This window comes from Chrysochloris asiatica, unplaced genomic scaffold (genome assembly GCF_000296735.1).
Source record: "Chrysochloris asiatica unplaced genomic scaffold, ChrAsi1.0 scaffold00098, whole genome shotgun sequence".
NCBI classification, from domain to species: domain Eukaryota; kingdom Metazoa; phylum Chordata; class Mammalia; order Afrosoricida; family Chrysochloridae; genus Chrysochloris; species Chrysochloris asiatica.
The window spans coordinates 226,092-243,926 of record NW_006408616.1 but is presented as its reverse complement, the minus strand read 5'-3'; the positions used below and the strand labels follow the sequence as shown (position 1 = coordinate 243,926).

The following is a 17,835-nucleotide window of genomic DNA, read 5'->3' as shown; positions in this document are numbered from 1 at the left end:
TTTTTTAATTTACTGTTCTGAAAAGTGAATTCCCCAGATTTTGTATTCAAATCCCTTAAAATACTTGTTAAACGTCCATATTTGCTAAGCTTGTATTTTCCTTTTTCTTTTTCTCTTTTTTGGAGTGGTTGGAGAGGGGAGAGTCCTAGTCAGTAGTAGTAAGACATGGAATGTGAATACATATGCGTGACAACCACAGGCTTAGCGAAGTGACACTTCATGATATCTTAGAGTTCTGGTTGGCCCTGTAGGATAAACACTGGACTGTTGACCTCAAGTCTGGTGGTTCAAACCTATCAGCCACTCCTTGGAAATCCTACACAGAGTTGCTATGAGTTGGAACTGACTTGATGGCATTTAACAACAGGAGTCCCTGGGTGGTGCACATGGTTAACCAGCTGCTATCTGAAAGCTTGGGGGTTCAAATCCATCCAGATGTACCTAATAAGAAAGGCCTATTAATCTACTTCTGAAACAGTCAGCAATGAAAACACTATGAAGCACAGTTCTACTCTGATACACACGGAGTCATAATGAATCTAAATGGACTCACAGCAACTGGTGTTTGTATCTTGGGCTGAGTCAGATTCTTAACAACCAGAGTGGTGATGGTGGTTCCGACTCATGGTGACCCTGCATAGGGTTTCTGAGGCTGTAAATCTTACTGGAGCAGAAAGATTCCTCTTTGTTCCACAGAGCGGTGGAGTCAAACAGTTAACCTTGTGGTTAGCAGGCCAACAGGTAACCCACTATGCCACCAGTGCTCAGTAGCAACCAGAGTAGGAATAAGCAAATGCAAAACCACATAAAAGTCCCATCCCACAAAATAGAAAGCAATACAGGCAGTCTCTGGATTCTGAATAAAACTGATTTCTAAGAGTGTCTTTAAGGAGCTCTGGTAGCATAGTGATCACAAATCGGGCTGCGAACCCTAAGGTCAGAAGTTTGAAACTACCACTTGTTCCATGGGAAAAAGATGAGGCTTTCTCCTCCCATAAAGATTTACAGCGTTGGAAACCCTGTACAGGGTCACTATGAGTCGTAACTGTCTCCACAGTACTTAACCACTACCACCACCACCACCACCACCACCACCACCAAGAGTGTCTTTGAGTTGAATGTTTCAATAAGTTGGAACAAGTGGACACAGTTCATAGTTAGTCTTACTTTAGCACAAGAAAGAAGTTCTGATGGCTTTGTATAAGCACAAGACTGCTAACTACAAGGCTGGCAGTCAACCTGACCAGCCACTCAGTGGGATAAAGTTGAGACTTTCTGCTCCCATAAGATTGGCTAACTTCAAAAACTGTATACAGGGTCACTGTGAAGCAAATTAAACTTGATGGCAGTAGATTTAGTACAAGAAGGAGGCCCTGATGGTGCTGTAGAATAAGCACTGGACTAGAAATCCCATGTAGGGTGACTGAGTTGGAATTGAGTTGATGGCAGTGGGTTTAGTTTGGGTGTAAGAAGGAGAACTGGTGGTGGTTAAAGCTCTTGGCTGATAACTAAAAGTTTGGCCATTAGAACTCACCAGTTACTCCCAGGGAAAACAATGTGGCAGTCGGCTTCCAGCCTTGGAAACCTTGTGGGGTAGTTCTGCTTTGTCTTATCCAATCTCTCAATAGCAGAGGGTTTGGGTTTTTTTGTTTTGTTTTTGGGTTTGGTTAATATATGACAGGGCTTGAAGCCTTTTCAAGGGTTTAAAGCAGCATGTGAAGCAAGTGGAGGTGATTGTAATGAAGGCTTTCTTGTGAGTAGGGCTTGGTTCAATCATTTCAAAGTGAGTTAAATTTACATAACATTAAAGGGCAAGTGTGAGTTGTGAAACTAGGAGATTGCCTGTAAATTATTTGTCTGTGTTGATTCTCCTTTCCTGCCTGGATCCTAAGAAAAGAGACATTGATTATGGTCCCTGCCTATGGGGAATACTGCAATTATACCACAATTTTCAAAATTTACCTCGACTTTATGGATGTATACATACAAAAAGCTATCATCAGACTTCTCAACTATGAGTTAAACCTATACAATTCTTATGTAAGTTATAGTGTTAGATAAAAGTGATAGAATATTTGTTCCTTTACTAAGTGACTTTGTAAATATTACTTTTCCTTGTATTACAGGTATCTATAATTTACCTCCAATATGCATTGGATATGTTGTTGGTGGTTTAATTATGAAGAAATTCAAGATTACTGTCAAACAAGCTGCTCACATTGGATGTTGGTTGTCTTTACTTGAATATCTTCTCTATTTTTTGTGTTTTCTAACAACCTGTCAGAATTCTTCAGTTGCTGGTCTAACCACATCTTATGAAGGGTATGTTGATTTCTAATCAAAGTCATACTGTGAGAACAACAGCTATTAGCATATACATGCATGGTACATTAATTTATTAATTCTTTTGTCATTTGTATAGTTATATCTAAAGCATTGGATAATTTTAGATTTTGTATTTTGAGGATTATTTGGGTTTATATGAAGGGTTACAGAATAATCCTAACTGTAGCACTGTAGGATCAGCACTAGACTGCAAACCACAAGGTCGGGAGTTCAAACTCACCAGCAGCTCCTTGGAAATATTATACAGGGTCATTATGGGTCAGAATTGATTCAATGGCACTTAATAGCAACAACATTTAGCTAATCATGTATCAGCTAATGAAAATGAAATGAAGGGCATACTAAAATGTTCTCTTTAAAATGAACAAGGAATGTAAGATTGGAATAATTTAAAATATAAAATTATAAAGTAATTTTATATGAATTTGCTTATTTGAGTCTTATAATCTCTCTTCAGGGTAACTATTATTATTGCCATTTTACAGATAAATAAATTGAAACTCAATGGAATTAAATGACAGAGAGAGTTCTTTAACCATATCTATGAAGAAATAGGATTTTAAATAGAAAAGAATCTTAACGATTGTCTAGTAAAATCATCTACAATGATCCTAATTTCCAGAGAGATTATATATAAAACCACACTGTGGTCTAGTTTCAGAGCTTTGATATTAATTCAGTCTCTGGACTTCCACACTAATGCCCATTCAATCGTGTTATACTGAACTTAAGAAAATGTCCTTTGCTAAGGACTTTTTTTTAGGAAAGGAATGTATTTATTTACTCAAATATTTATGGGTTTGCAGAGTAATGTATTATCTATATTATAAGTCAAACTTGTAGATTTAATGTTGGTTTCCAGCCCTACAGGGCGCTGTTGCTGTTATAAAATAAGATAAGGCTTATTACTTCCCATCATATGGATGTTGTTGTTGTTAGGTACCGTTGAGTCAGTTCTGACTCACAGCAACCCTGTATAGGGGGGTTTCCAGAGAGCGGCTAGTGGGCCTGAACCACTAACCTTGAGGTTCAAACAACCCTGTAGTCCAGTGCATTATCCTGCTGTGCTATATCAGGACTCCACCATATGGACTAAACTCAAAAGATTAGGTCAAATTAATTTTAGAGTTCTAAAGGTACCTGGGAAAACACCTGTCATTTGGTTGATACTCAATTAATGTTAGTTTATTGACTATTTGTTTATTTTTTTAAAAAAATGCATTGAAAACTATCTATGCAGATATCGAATCAGGTATTTTTTATTAAAAGCTACCCAGGCCACACAAATAATGATTGGAAACACGGGATCTAGATATGCACAAGAGCTCAGGGAAGCTAAATGAATCTGATTACCCAGTTATAGCTGAATCTTTCACAGTCATTTAATAATGGGAATAGCCTTTTGTTGTTGATGTTGTTAGATAAATTTTATTACCTGAAAAATATCACTGATAGGTCTTAGGAATCACAGGGGCTTGTTTCCATACATAGCTGGATAGCTTTTATATCTTACTCATCAACGTATTGGACAGTTCCTTTTTCAGACACATAGAAACCATCCAAAATTTTTTCGGATATCATTGTTTTAATTGTTGTGACTTGCTGAATTAAAGCAGCTGAATTTGATACAAGTTCAATGTCATTTCCTTCAAGAATTAATTCATCTTTCTGGACTTGAGATACTGGACAAGCAACACCTGCCCTCATCTGAACCCTATTATTGTATTTTTCACCCAAGAAGTTTCTGGTTTCAACAAGAGACCTGCTCTCTTGGACAACAATGTTGATGGGGAAGTGAACATACACAGACCTCATCTTGTAATAGAAGCCCAATGTAACACCCTTGATCATATTTTGCGCATGACTACAGATGGTGAGAACTGTAGCCAATTCCTGTCTGTTCCCCCACCATTTGTCAATGTGAAGCCTCTTCTTTTCTTTCCCAGGAGACTGAGTTCTACACTGATGTGGTTGAAGTCCCCCCACAGGGTTCCTCTTGGGCCCTTCATAATAACTGTCTGTCCCTTCAGACTGATGTCTAAGTGTCTCTGGAATGTGGACATTCTGGTTGCTGTGAATGGTCTTCATTCTCTCAGTAGATCTGGCAAAGAAAAGCTGCAAATAGCCTTTCAAGTAAAGGGCAGTTGTGAAGCAGACAATAACAATAAATAGTAATAAAAACTACTTTTTGTAACTTCTCTGATGAATCTTCATAACAACTTTAAGACACTAATTATATTACTATCATTTCATGGGTGAGAAAATAGGTATCAGAGAGGCTAAGTTACTTCCTCAGTATCACAGAGTCCATATGCAGTAGGACAGGAGTAAAAAACACTCTGTTCTGACTCAAAGGTAACAATTATTTGATCCTATTTTTTTTTTTTTTTTGCAAAGCCTCTTCCTTGCCTTAATCAATTTGGGCATCCTCAATTTCTAGGGCTAGAGGATGTATAGCTAATAGCTGATCAATATCCCTCTACTTGTCATATGTTCAGTAATCAGACCCTGAGATAAATGTACTGTCATCAACAACAAGACCAAAGAGTAAAATTCATGACTAAAATCATACTTTATCCTCAAAACTCTGTTTCAAATAAATAAGTGTTCAATGGCCTTCAAAACCATATCTTTGACCTGAAATAGATCTGTTACCCACTAGCACAAAAATGTATCTCTTCATAGTCTCTGATCAGGTACTTCTTATTCAGGACTAAATCTGTAAAATTTGCATATTTAGTTGTTAAATCTGTAGAATTTACTATTTCTTGCTTGCTCCTTTCTAAATATAATCCTTTTCAGGTTATGGAACCCTTAAAAAAAGGTAGTTCAGGCTTAATGTAGTAGAAATCAAAGTTTAGTAAACCATGATTCAGTGTTAAAAATGTTTCATCACATTTATCTTTCTGTGTTGTGGGAGGAGAAGAAATGTAATTATGAATTGAGATGAAAGGTAGAAAAAGAAAATGCTTTAATAATATTCAGTATCCATGGCATCATTTCCAATTATTTCAGAATACAACATGATTTTTATGTGGGAAATACTGCCTTTGCTGACTGCAACATGGCGTGCAACTGCCCAACTAAAATTTGGGACCCTGTTTGTGGAGACAATGGTTTGTCCTACATGTCAGCTTGTCTTGCTGGTTGTGAAAAATCCATTGGATCAGGAATAAATATGGTAACAGCCTATACACCTTTTTTATGGAACTTTTACTTTGTGTAATTGGTTGGTACCTTTGAGATATAAACTGGGTCTTCATTGAATAAAAGTAAAATCAAAGCCTCTACTCAAAACCAAATTATTGTTTCACCTAGTCTCTTTCAGATCATTAAGTCTAGGGGTTTTTTTGACTTTTAATTTTCTTCTATAATTTCTTTTTTTTTTTTTAAACACATTCTATCTGAGACCATCTATTGTGGTTACAGTAGCAGATAGCTCAGCACCATCTAATTTTTCTGTGATGTCATTTATTCTTTTTATTTTGTTTTTCTGTGTTTCTACATTCTGACAAATTTTTGAAAAATAAAACTAGGGATCTTTTTTTTTTTTTTTTTAACCTCAAAAATGTCACAGAACTTAAAATACTGATTGGTGTTCAAAGTAAAATATAAATTTCCATTTTTATCAGGATCTAGATATGTTTCACAGTTCAAAAAGGGTTGGATTTACTCTGTCTTAAAATAAACCATATTTTAAGAAAGTCTTTTAAACTGTAAAAATCCAAAATTTCAGTAAGCACTTGCAAACACATTTTGTTTGTCATGTTTATTGTTGAATCAAAATAGGTCTTTTTATTTATTTTTAATAAAAAATATATCTTTAGAAAAGCTGAGCTACTGTAAATTTACTTCGAATTTTTAGAAATGAAAATTTTTTTTTCTGAAGCTATTTTCCAGTATTCTGTTTTATACTATAATCCTATGAGAGTTCATAAAGGAGGTAGGATACAGCATATAAACATTTCTATCTTGATTCAAATGGCTATTAAAAAAAATCAAACAAACTTGGAATTTGTTTTCAAATGTTTTTCTTCCTTAAAGGGAATTACATGTTATTTTTTGACAGGTGTTCCAAAATTGCAGCTGCATTCAAACATCAGTAAACTCATCCGCAGTTCTTGGGCTGTGTAACCGAGGACATGACTGTGACATGATGCTTCAGTATTTTTTAATATTGTCAACTGTCAGTAGTTTCATTTATTCTTTGGCTGCCATACCTGGATATATGGTTCTCTTGAGGTACAAGGTTTATTTTTATTATTGTGTTAAGGAACTTTCTCTTCATGTATTAAGACATTTTTTTTTTCTAAGAAAATCATTTGGAACCCATGGTGTTTAAGAATTCAGATCTGTACTATACCTTTATTTAGGATTTTAGTGACTGACTTATCACACTACGTAAAACCTAAATCCATTCCTGTTAAGTCATTTCTGACTCATAACAACCCTGTATAATACAGTAGAACTGTTCCATAGGGTTTGCAAGGCTGTATAATCTTTACAATAGCAGGCTGCCACATCTTCCTCCCATGGAATGGCTGTAGGTTCCAGCTGAAATCATTTTGGTTTGTAATCAAGTGCTTAACTACTTGCTCTGCCAGAATGCCTTAGCTAAGATGGTTCTTGGTGTTAAGTGCCTTCAAGTCAGTTCTGACTCAGCATAACATCCCTTACAAAAATGTCTTAAACTTGATGAAGCTTATGTTGAGAAATAAAGTTATATATTTTTATCTTTAACCTTTTAATTCCATCTTCCCACAAAGTATTATAAGCTCCTTCATATTGTTAATTGTAGATAAATTAAAATTGTATATGCTTAACATGCATTATTAACTTTGGGGATAGTGAAAGCAATTGCTTGTACAGAAATGATGAAAATTAAGACTTACAACACGAATCCTAGGTAATGGAGTCCTGGTGTGGTGCTGTATGATAAGTACTGGATTGCTAATCCTATACAGGGTTTCCGAGGAGTGGCTGGTGGGTTTGAACTGCCAACCTCGTGGTTAGCCACTCCAGGACCCCATTACCTAAGGTACTAAGTCTTAATTATCATCATTTTTGTATACCAGCTGTTCTGGATAAAAGATGAGACTGTCTGCTCCCGCAAAGGTATACAGCCTTGGAAACCATGTACAGGGTCGCTATGGATGGGAACGGACTCGATGGCACTTAACAACACCAACAGCAATGCCAATAGGAGGATTCTCCAGACTAAAAACCAGCTGCTGTCAATTCGATCCTGGTTCATAGTGACCCTGCATAGGGTTTTAGGGCTATAAATCTTTATAGGAGAAGACAGCATAATTTTTTTCTCATAGAGCTGCTGGTAGGTTTGAACTGTTGACCTTATGGTTAATAGTCCAGTTCTTACCCTACAGTACCATCAGGGCTCCTTAACAAAATGATTGCTGTTGTTAAATTCTGTCGAGTTGGTTCCAACTCTTAGCAACTCTGTATAGGGTTTCCGAGAAGTGGCTAGTAAATTTGAACCCAGCCTTGCAGTTCAAACTGACCTCACAGTCCAGTACATTAACCTACAGCAACACAGGACGCAAAAAGTGAAGATGATAAGAATTATTTTCTTTTTCACCAACTTTCTGATAGAAAACAAACAAGCAAAATTGACATTGAAATGGGGCCTCTGAGTTGAGTACAAACTGAATAATCAACCCTGAATAACCAAGCCTGACTTCTTGTTGAGTACGTTGATTCTAACCTGTAGCAACCCTGTATAGGGTTTCCGAGAAGAGACTGTTGAGCTTGAACAGCCGACCTTGAGGTTCAAACCAACCTTGCAGTCCAGCTCATTAACCTACAGCACCACACCAGGATTCCAAGACCCGACTAAAAGAGTGCAATTTTCTAATCCTCATTGTGTTATTCATACAAACATTCTTTTAATGAAATATGGTAGTTTAAAAAGATCTATTTTTCTTTTACTTGTGAATTTATTTTTCAGGTGTATCAAGTCTGAAGAGAAGTCTCTTGGTGTGGGAATACATGCATTTTCTACAAGAGTATTTGGTAAAAATATTTTTCCACCATCATATTAAATATTATTAAATAGTATGTAATGAAATCACTTTCTCAAAGTAACAGTGTAGCAAATGTCCCTTCTACTTGTAAATAATTTACAGTTAGTGTGAGAATGAAGTACAAGAAGAGATGGATGATTTTTGCTTTTTACTTCAAAAATACTATTGGTCTTTACTTTGCAATGATTGGTGGTGGTTGTTGTTGTTGTTATGTGCTGTGGAGTCGGTTCCGACTCATAGCGACCCTGTACAGGGTTTCTGAGGCTGTAAATCTTTATGGGAGCAGAAAGCCTCATCTTTCTCCCGCGGAACAGCTGGTAGTTTCGAACTGCTGACCTTGCGGTTCACAGCCAGATTCGTAACCACTAAGTGGTGGTTATATGCTGTGGAGTTGGTTCCAACTCATAGCGACTCTGCATAGCATTTCTGAGGCTGTCAATCTTTACAGAAGCAGAAAGCCTCATCTTTGTCCCGTGGAGCAGCTGGTAGTTTCAAACTGCTGCCCGTGAGATTAGCAGCCTGACTGGTAACCACTATACTACCAAAGCTCCTTTTGCAATGATTAGAAGACTTGAAAAGCAAATGCAAGAAGTGCTTTGTTAAAATATCCACATGACTGACACAAATTATTGCAGAAAAAAATAAAATTTAGAATCTTTAATTCAATGGTTTTCTTTAGCATTAAATTTTAGATTGTATTCATTCATCAGATTACCTATCATTTAAAATGTAGAACCTTCATAATAAAAGTGACTTTTAATTTCTAAAAATAAAATGGAAAGTTTTAATTTTATACTTGCCTAAACTTCTAGAAATAGGGAAAATGGAAATATTTGCAAACAAAATAATGTGACTTGTTATGTTGTTGATGGATTTTTGATTCTCTTTTTAGCTGGAATTCCTGCACCTATATATTTTGGAGCTTTAGTGGACTCCACATGTTTACATTGGGGAACTTTGAAATGTGGTGAGCCAGGAGCATGTAGGATATATGATACTACCAACTTCAGGTAAAGATAACTTTTTTAACTCTTTTTTTTTAAAAACTGATTGCTAAGTAACAGACTGTGAATTAAACAATATTCTTCATATCTAACATTTCCTTTGTCTAATGACTAGAATAGTTTGATTTCATTTTCAGAATAGATTCTGATGCTTGTATCTCCATTTCTTGTTTATGTACCAGTGGATAATTTCCCTATCCTAATGTTTCAAAATTTTATTTGTTAGCTTTTTAGCAATCAATCCTTGATTGAAGATAATGGGTGTACTTTAGTTACTTGTTGAAATTATATCACTCTCTGAAGTATCTTCACTCTCTATATCTTTTCAGCATCTTACTAGCCTAAAACTCTATACCTCTCAACTATCCCCCTTTTCTCCACCTAGGTCTCTAAATGACTCTCCATGAATCCCTCACTTTTCTGAGTACCTTGTTAGTAGAAGTTCTGGCAGTTTTGTCTAGACTACCTTTCCAAAGATATTTGAATAGAGGATGACGTTGGAAAAGATATTGTCTGCCTCTGAAGCAGAGGGCAGCTGTGTTTGTTGTTCAGAATTAAAAAAAAAACAAAAAACAAGTCTCTTTCCCCCTTAAAAAAATAAATCTTCTAAACTCAGAATTTCTTAGCTGAGACTCAAGCCTGCTATGCTCACTGGCTGGGGCTCTCTCCACATCACCCCATTGGACTTTTGGCTAAAAATAACTAATAGAAATGTGAAGCTCATGCTGCCTGTGATGCTGTTAGTATGCAAACCTCTTTTCTCTGGCTCAGGAGCCTGTAAAAATCTGTCAGCATCCATGAAAATGTAGCAGGTTAACCTGTTTGTTTATAGACTGGGAAAATTGAATATCATTTTACAGTTCTTGAAAAGAGAAATATTGATTGAATTTTGTTCAAAATGTAAGATAAATCATTTATATTCATTCCAAATCAACAGAAGGGAGACAATAATTATGACAAATTCATGGGAAACAAATGATAGAAACAGTTTTTCAAATGAATAATGAAAAAATAATCTAAATTTCATAATAAATTAAATAGATTGCACTTGTTTCTTTCAGGACTTAGACTTTCATATTGACATTTTTGAGCTACACATTGTTCACAAGTGACAGACTATAAATATAATGCAAAGAAAAGTCAAAGATAAAGGTCAGAAAAATATGCCAAGCACTTGATAAATCAATGGTTGTGAAGCAAAATAGAAGTTAAAATGAAAAGGATAGAGTTATTAATGATCAAATTAAATATTTTACCAAGAATACATATAATAATCATGAACCTATATGAATTTTTCAGCAAAGCCTCAGATATATAAAACTAAAATTACAAAAAGAAATCTAGTAGTTTATTCCCAGAGTGAGGAATTTCAACTCATTTCACACTTAGTCAATATAAGAAAACCAAAAACAAAAAACAGTTAAAAGTTAGGGTTAAGAAGATCTGAACAACCAGACTACATAAAAGTTATCTAGTAGATATGTAGAGAATGTGAAATCCAACAGAGTATAGACTCTTTTCAAGTCTCTAATAAACATTTGTAATCGTTAACAAGACCCTACATCACAAAATCTATTAAAAAGACAACCAGAAATTGAGCTGAAACATAATGGGGCAAAGTTATTAATTCAAAGATTAAATCTAAAGGTTCTAAAGTCTTAAAATAGGCCATAGTCTTTGGAAGATTAACTTCTAAAGGAAAAAGAAAGTATTTCACTGACTCAGGAAATAAATTCCAGATTCAATTGCTGTGTATCTAGGGAGGAAATAAGACATATACACAGATAAGAGCTAGTACAAGCAATCTGCTGTCTGTGTGACTATGCTCATTGTCACAATAGAAAAGTTACCTCATAGGTTCTGGTCTAAGGACCTGTGGCATTGGGTTGTTGTTGTTGTTGTTAGGTACCAATGAGTCTGTTTCAACTCATGGTGATCTTGTATAGGATTTCTGAGTAATGGCTGGTGCGTTTGAAATGCCGACCTGGCAGTTTAAACCAACCTTGTGCTCTAGGGCTTATCCTACAGTGCCATAATGGGTAAGAAAATGCAATTTTTTTTAGATTTGGAAGTAAATTTAGTTTTGTAAGTCTAAATTTACTTTCAAATTTTACTTTCAAGTTTACTTTACAAGATGAACAAATCCAATGGCAAAAAAATAGCACATAAATCACCAACTGAAACATGACAATTTAATTTAATGTCAGAGTCTGGAAAAATCTTTCAAATAAGTATACTTGCCAGGTCAGTAGTATAACATAACTTATAATGTTAACTTCTTTTATATTACAAAATATATTGGTATCACTATATTTATAATATTTTAAAATATATATAATATAAAATAAGAAATATTAATTGAATCATATCTATTAAAAGTATAGACCCAACAGAAATGAAGTAATAATATAAAATGAACCATTGGAAAAATTCAACATTAAATGTATAGTATTGAATACATTAGTTTTGTTGTTAAGTGCTGTGGTGTTGGTTCCAACTCATAGCCTCAGAGGAGCAGCTGATGAATTTCAACACCAACCTTATGGTTCGCAGTCCAGTCATCATCCTACTGCACCACACCCGGACTCCAATGGAATACATTAGAATCCTAAATATGAATACATAAAATATTCAGAAAGTACTTAAAATGAGTTAATGTAAAAGTAATTCTTATTCACATGCACAAGAAATTATGTTCAAGGATGTTTATTGAAGCATTTGTTAGGAAACCAAATCCGATAAATGCTTATCAACAGACAAATGCTGTTCTGTCCATACACTGGAATGTGATACAATAGCTTTTTTAAAGTAGAAGTGCATTAATAACCATAGTTTTAAAATGTTGAGCTCATATAAAAAGGTTCAGAATAAATTTAAAACATAAAATAATAGTATGATTAGATGTATATGTACATACTTAGTTAGCAAAACTATAAAAATAAACTATGGATAGAAAAACCCTAAAGATTCAATGTAGTGTTACATTTAGGAAGATAAAGAAGGAAATACTGTCATAAAGGCAGCATTGCTGTTGTTATGTGCAGACGAGTCAGTTCCGACTCATAGCAACCATGTGCACAACAGAATGAAACACCGCTCAGTCCTGCATCAACCTCACAATCCTTGGTACACTTGAGTCCATTGCTGATGTCACTGTATCATTCCATTTCATTGGGGGAGGGGGGAGCTTATTTTTTTTTTTCCCCACAAATTTAATCAAACCATCAATGAACTGAAAACATCTGTATTATGCAAGGCAAACTAGGAGAAAGAAAAAGATGAAAAAATTTTCACCTCACTTTACAAACCTAGGGCAGTCTGAGAAAAAAAATATAGTTGATTTTAATGATAGATATACATAGAAAAGTTTTCAACACAAATTAGCATGTTGAATATTGTTGTTGTTAAGTGCTGTTGAGTCATTTACAACTTACAGCTACACTGAATAGTGTTTCCAAGAAGCAGCTAGTGAATTTGAACTGCTGACCTTGCAGTTAAAACCGACGTGGTAGTCTAGTGCTTATCCTAGAGCGCCACACCAGAATTTCATTTTAAATATTGTTGTTGTTGTTATGTGTCGTGGAGTCGGTTCCGACTCATAGCGACCCTGTACAGGGTTTCCGAGGTTGTAAATCTTTACAGGAGCAGAACGCCTCATCTTTCTCCCACGGAACAGCTGGTAGTTTCGAACTGCTGACCCTGAGGTTCGCAGCCCGATTTGTAACCACTACGCTACCAGAGCTCCTTATAATAGTGTATAAAAAAGGACCTTTGGAGTGCAACAGTTAAGCACTTTGCTTCTAACCAAAAGGTTTTTGGTTTGAACCAGAGAGACTCTAGGAGAAAGACCTGGAGATCTAATCCCATCAAGTTTACAGTTTAGAAAACTATGCAGCAATTCTACTCTGTACCATGGGATCCCCATTAGTCAGAACAGACTCAACATCTAACAACAACAATGTATAAAATTTACTAATAAAGGGTATTTTAGCCATGCAAGGACTGTCCAACACCAGAAAATATGTTAATGTATTCTATCGCTATGGGTCGGAACCGACTCGACGGCACTTCACAACAACAACAATTCTATACTATGGAGTCTTGGTGTGGTACTGTGGGACAATACGCTGGACCAAAAGGTAGTTTTGAACTGCAAGGTTGGTGGTTCAAATGAACCAGCCACTCCTCGGAAACCCTATACAGGGTCGCTATGAGTCGGAACTGACTCAACAGCACTTAACAACAACATCATTCTATCCTATTGATGAAGGAGGAATATCTTAGATACAGAAAAATGATATGATATTTCAGCACTCATAATTAAAGCCATGAGCAAATGCATGATAGAAAAGAAGAACTCCCTTAGCCTGTTAAAGGCCATCTATAGGATATAATAACAAATATAATGACAATTATTTGAAACATTATTATTAAATATTGGTATAAAACTACTGTTGCTGTCAATATGAAATTTAATTTGTCGGTACTATCCAATGAGAAAAAGATAAAATAAAAATAACAATAAAAGATTAGAAAAGAAGAAATTAAGTTTGAATTTTCTAGATGGGAAATTAAAAAAATACTTTCACAAACAGTATTGATTAGAATGCAGCATAATTGCTCATATAAGATCAAGATGCAAACAAATTAGCTGCTCTTGTCCTTATGGGAATAAAATATTACTATTTAAAGAGATGCTGTAGGACCAAGAAAAAGACTCCATTCTGTACATTAACCTGAACACGTCCTCCTGTTCCAGGAACGTGCTAAATCAGCTCATGCTGCCTTAGAATATCCTTTCACCCCTAGCAACAGTGAGAACTAGATAAGTTATAGACAAGACAACCCAAGGCGAGATGCCAGATGTTTTCCTTATCCTAGCCTAAGAACAAAGACCCCCAGTACTGACCAATTAAACTGTAACATCTCATACTTTGCCAAATGTCAACCAATCCAAATATTGTAAAGCTGAAAAACCCTAAGCTTGTTTGAAAACTCTATAAAAACTCCGCTAACAAAGAGCTCAGGGCTTTTTCCCCGAGTCCACTGTGCTGGATATGGAGAAGGGCCAGGCTCGAGCTTGAATAAACAACCCTTGTGTACTTGCATCGGTGTCGGGCTCCTTGGTGGTCTTTGGGGACCCCGAATTCTGGGCATAACAATGCAACCTTAGTTTGTACTAATCATATTATTTTATGTAAGATATACTATGTGCTAGCAATTTTTTTTTTTAAATAGATACATCTATCTTGGATTGCCAGCAGCACTAAGAGGATCAAGCTATATTCCAGCCTTAATGATTCTATTTATTTTGAGAAAGCGTCGTCTACCTGGTGAAAATGTCTCTTCAGGAATTGTGCTTGTAAAGAAAAAACTTACTGGGAAGGACAACGAGTACACAGATATGCAGCAAAACCCCAAATTTGTGAATGATGAAGAAATGAAAACTAAACTGTAGTGCCATGTTTCCAGAACTGGAGAACAAATTGTACAACTTAGTTGTTTTTAAAATCAATAGTTACCTTACCTACAGGTACTCAAGAGTGACATTTTCTTCTTTGTAAGAACCTCAAAAGAAAACACTTTATTCATAGTATTTCTGAGGGATTAATTGTTCTTACAGTTTTCTTTGGAGAAATTTATAAACCTTAAAATTGCACAGTAGAACTGACATTTTTCTAAGAAAGCAGAGTCTTACTTAACACATGCAAAATAAGTACATATTTTTCATATCTCCTTTTCAAAGTAGGTCTAAAAAAGTCTTGTTTGGAAAATCAATTTAATTACATTGGAAGTCTTATTTGATACAAGGGTTACTCAGAGATTGAAATTTTCATTATGCTTTTGACAGATTTTAAATATTTTATTCAATTTCATCATTTCTGTGAGAAACAGGGAAACACATGACTGTATACGAAAAGTGCTTCATTGCAAACCACAAGGTCAATGGTTTAAGCTCCCCAGCTGCTCCATGGGGGAAAAATGAGGTTTTCTGCTCCTGCAAACTTGTACAGTCTCAGAAACCCACTACAGGGTCAAGTCAGAATTTCCTACTTGTTCTTGGCATGCCTTTTAAAAAAATGATTAGTCATTGATATGTTATCTGTTGCTTTCAGTTATTTCTCCATATTATCATTTTGTTCAGAGTACAAACAAATTTAATTAACCATTCAAATCATGTATCACATAGTATTGATCTTTTAAAATTTTTTCAATGAGTCCAGTCCTGGTGACTAACCTCTCTCTTTAAAAGTTGCTTTCATATATTGCCAGATGGTGTCAAAGATGAATTTTGCCAGATTCATGAGACCTCCTTAGACCAACATTTGTGTCACTTATGCTGTCATAAATAGGAACAAACCCATTAATTCTTCATAAATCTGTTTTCAAATGAAAAATTTAAAGTTAGTTTCTATTAAGAAATTGAAATTAATAAAATTCATAGTAAAGATATCTGTTTATATTGTTATTTTGTCATTTATAATTATAGTCAAAGAATTAAAAGATATTAGAAGTACAAGAAACCTTATTGATTTTGTGGAGTTTCCATTTCAAGAGGATAGAATGGGAATGTTTGCCTGTTCCTTATTGCCCCTCCTTCGTCTCTAACTCCTTTGAAATGATAACATATGAAAATGATATGAATTCCTAGTGGTGAGAAGATAGGAGGGAGAAAGTGCAAGAGGAGTAGGTGCCATTATACTATATTCTATTTATGTTTGAGAAACAGAATTTAAGCTATCTTCAAGGGTAAGTAGAGTGGTGGAAACTCTAATCCAAAGTACAAGGGGGCTTTAAAAGTTAATGAACACTTGCATTATCTTTTAATTACATTTTTTCTATAAATGTTTTGAAATTCCATGAGATGGGAAAGATTTTGTGTCAATTGGATTAGGCCAGGATTCTCAGTGGTTTGGCAATTCCCCATGATGACATGTGCTATGAATAATCAATCAATTGACAGAAAGTTTTCTCAGGTGTGTACACCACTTCCACTATATTGAATACTCTGGCAAAGATTGCTTGCTTTCCACTGGGTCTGACTGCTGCGTCTGGCTCATCATTCAATGTCCAGTTGTCTAGACATGAGCCAGTGGCTTGCTCTATTGCCAGACAGTCCTGGGAGTCATCAGCAGCTGGCTATCTTACCTTCCTGACCTGCCTACCTACTATCTGACCTGTCAATCTTGATTCATCGGCCTTGAAGCTAGGTGAGTCAGAGGCCTTCCGCCTGACATCTGACCAATAGATTTAACTTATTGGTATAGATGTGAAGACTTTTATTTTCTTTACGTTGTGGTGTAATCCATATTAAAGGCTGTAGTCTTTGATCTTCAGCAATAATTATTTTAAATCTTCACTTCCATCAAGTAAGGTAATATCACTTACATATCACAGGTTGTTAATGTTGTCATGTTCTTTTTTTTATAATCCATCTTCTTGGATTATTTCCTCAGCATACAGATTGAATAAATATGGTGAAAGAATATAATCCTGGCAATACCTTTTTATTTTAAACCATTCAGTGTCTATCTCTTTCTTCTGTTTGAACAACTGACTCTTGGTTTATGTGCACATTCCTCGTGAACAGAGTGAAATGTTCTGGAATACCCATTTTTAAGAATGTTATCCATAGTTTGTCATGATCCACACAGTCAAAAGCCTTTGGTTAGTCAATAAGACACAAATAAATATCTTTCTGGTATTTTCTACTTTCAATCAAGATCCATCTGATGACATTAATAATATCCCTAACTCTACATCTTCTTCTGAATCAAGCTTTAACTTCTATTTAATCCCTGTCAATGTACTTTTGTAACCAATTTTGAATTACGTTCAGCAAAATTTTATTTGCATGCAATACTAATGACATTGTTCACACCACAGTATAAGGAAAATGAAAGACTTCACATTTGTACCAATACATAAGTCTATCAGTTAGATGTCAGGCAGAAGTCCTCTGACTCACCTAGTTTCAGGGCTGATGAATCAAGATTGACAGGTCAATGTTTTCTGCGTTCTTTTGGGTCTCTTCTTTTGGAATAGGTAAAAACATGGATCTCTTCCAATCGATTAAACAAGCTGCCTTGCTAGTTGCTTGGCTGAGATGAGTGAGTACCTCCAGCGCCACATCAGTTTGTTGAAAGATTTCAATTTGCAGTCTGTTAATTCCTCGAGTCTTGTTTTTCACCAATGCCTTAAATGTAGCTTGAACTTCTTTCAGTACCATCGGTTTTTGAAATCACTGAACATCAAGAAGTTATTTTTGGTACAGTGACTGTGTATTCCTGCAATTTTCTTTTGATGTTTTCTGCATCATTCAAGATTTTGTCCATGGAGTCATTATTATAGCCCAAAGCTTGATTTTTTTCTTCAGTTTTTTCAGCTTGAGAAATGCTAAGCATGTTCTTCTCTTTTGGTTTTTTTTTTTTTTTTTTGACTCC

General features: G+C 35.3%; 1 protein-coding gene across 2 annotated transcripts in view; it reads left to right on the top strand.

The window, feature by feature from the left end:
- The window catches only part of SLCO1A2 (solute carrier organic anion transporter family, member 1A2), a 41,668-nt gene extending 26,759 nt beyond the window's left edge, over positions 1-14,909 (top strand). The window contains exons 8-13 of one of the 2 annotated variants that reach the window (XM_006866927.1): positions 2,127-2,322; positions 5,362-5,527; positions 6,416-6,588; positions 8,312-8,376; positions 9,280-9,397; positions 14,630-14,909. In XM_006866927.1, coding sequence (XP_006866989.1) covers positions 2,127-2,322; positions 5,362-5,527; positions 6,416-6,588; positions 8,312-8,376; positions 9,280-9,397; positions 14,630-14,849 — 938 coding nt within the window. In that variant the 3' untranslated portion in view covers positions 14,850-14,909. The remainder of the gene's footprint in view (positions 1-2,126; positions 2,323-5,361; positions 5,528-6,415; positions 6,589-8,311; positions 8,377-9,279; positions 9,398-14,629) is intronic. The other variant, XM_006866926.1, reaches the window with a different exon arrangement.
- Positions 14,910-17,835: the final 2,926 nt, after the last annotated feature.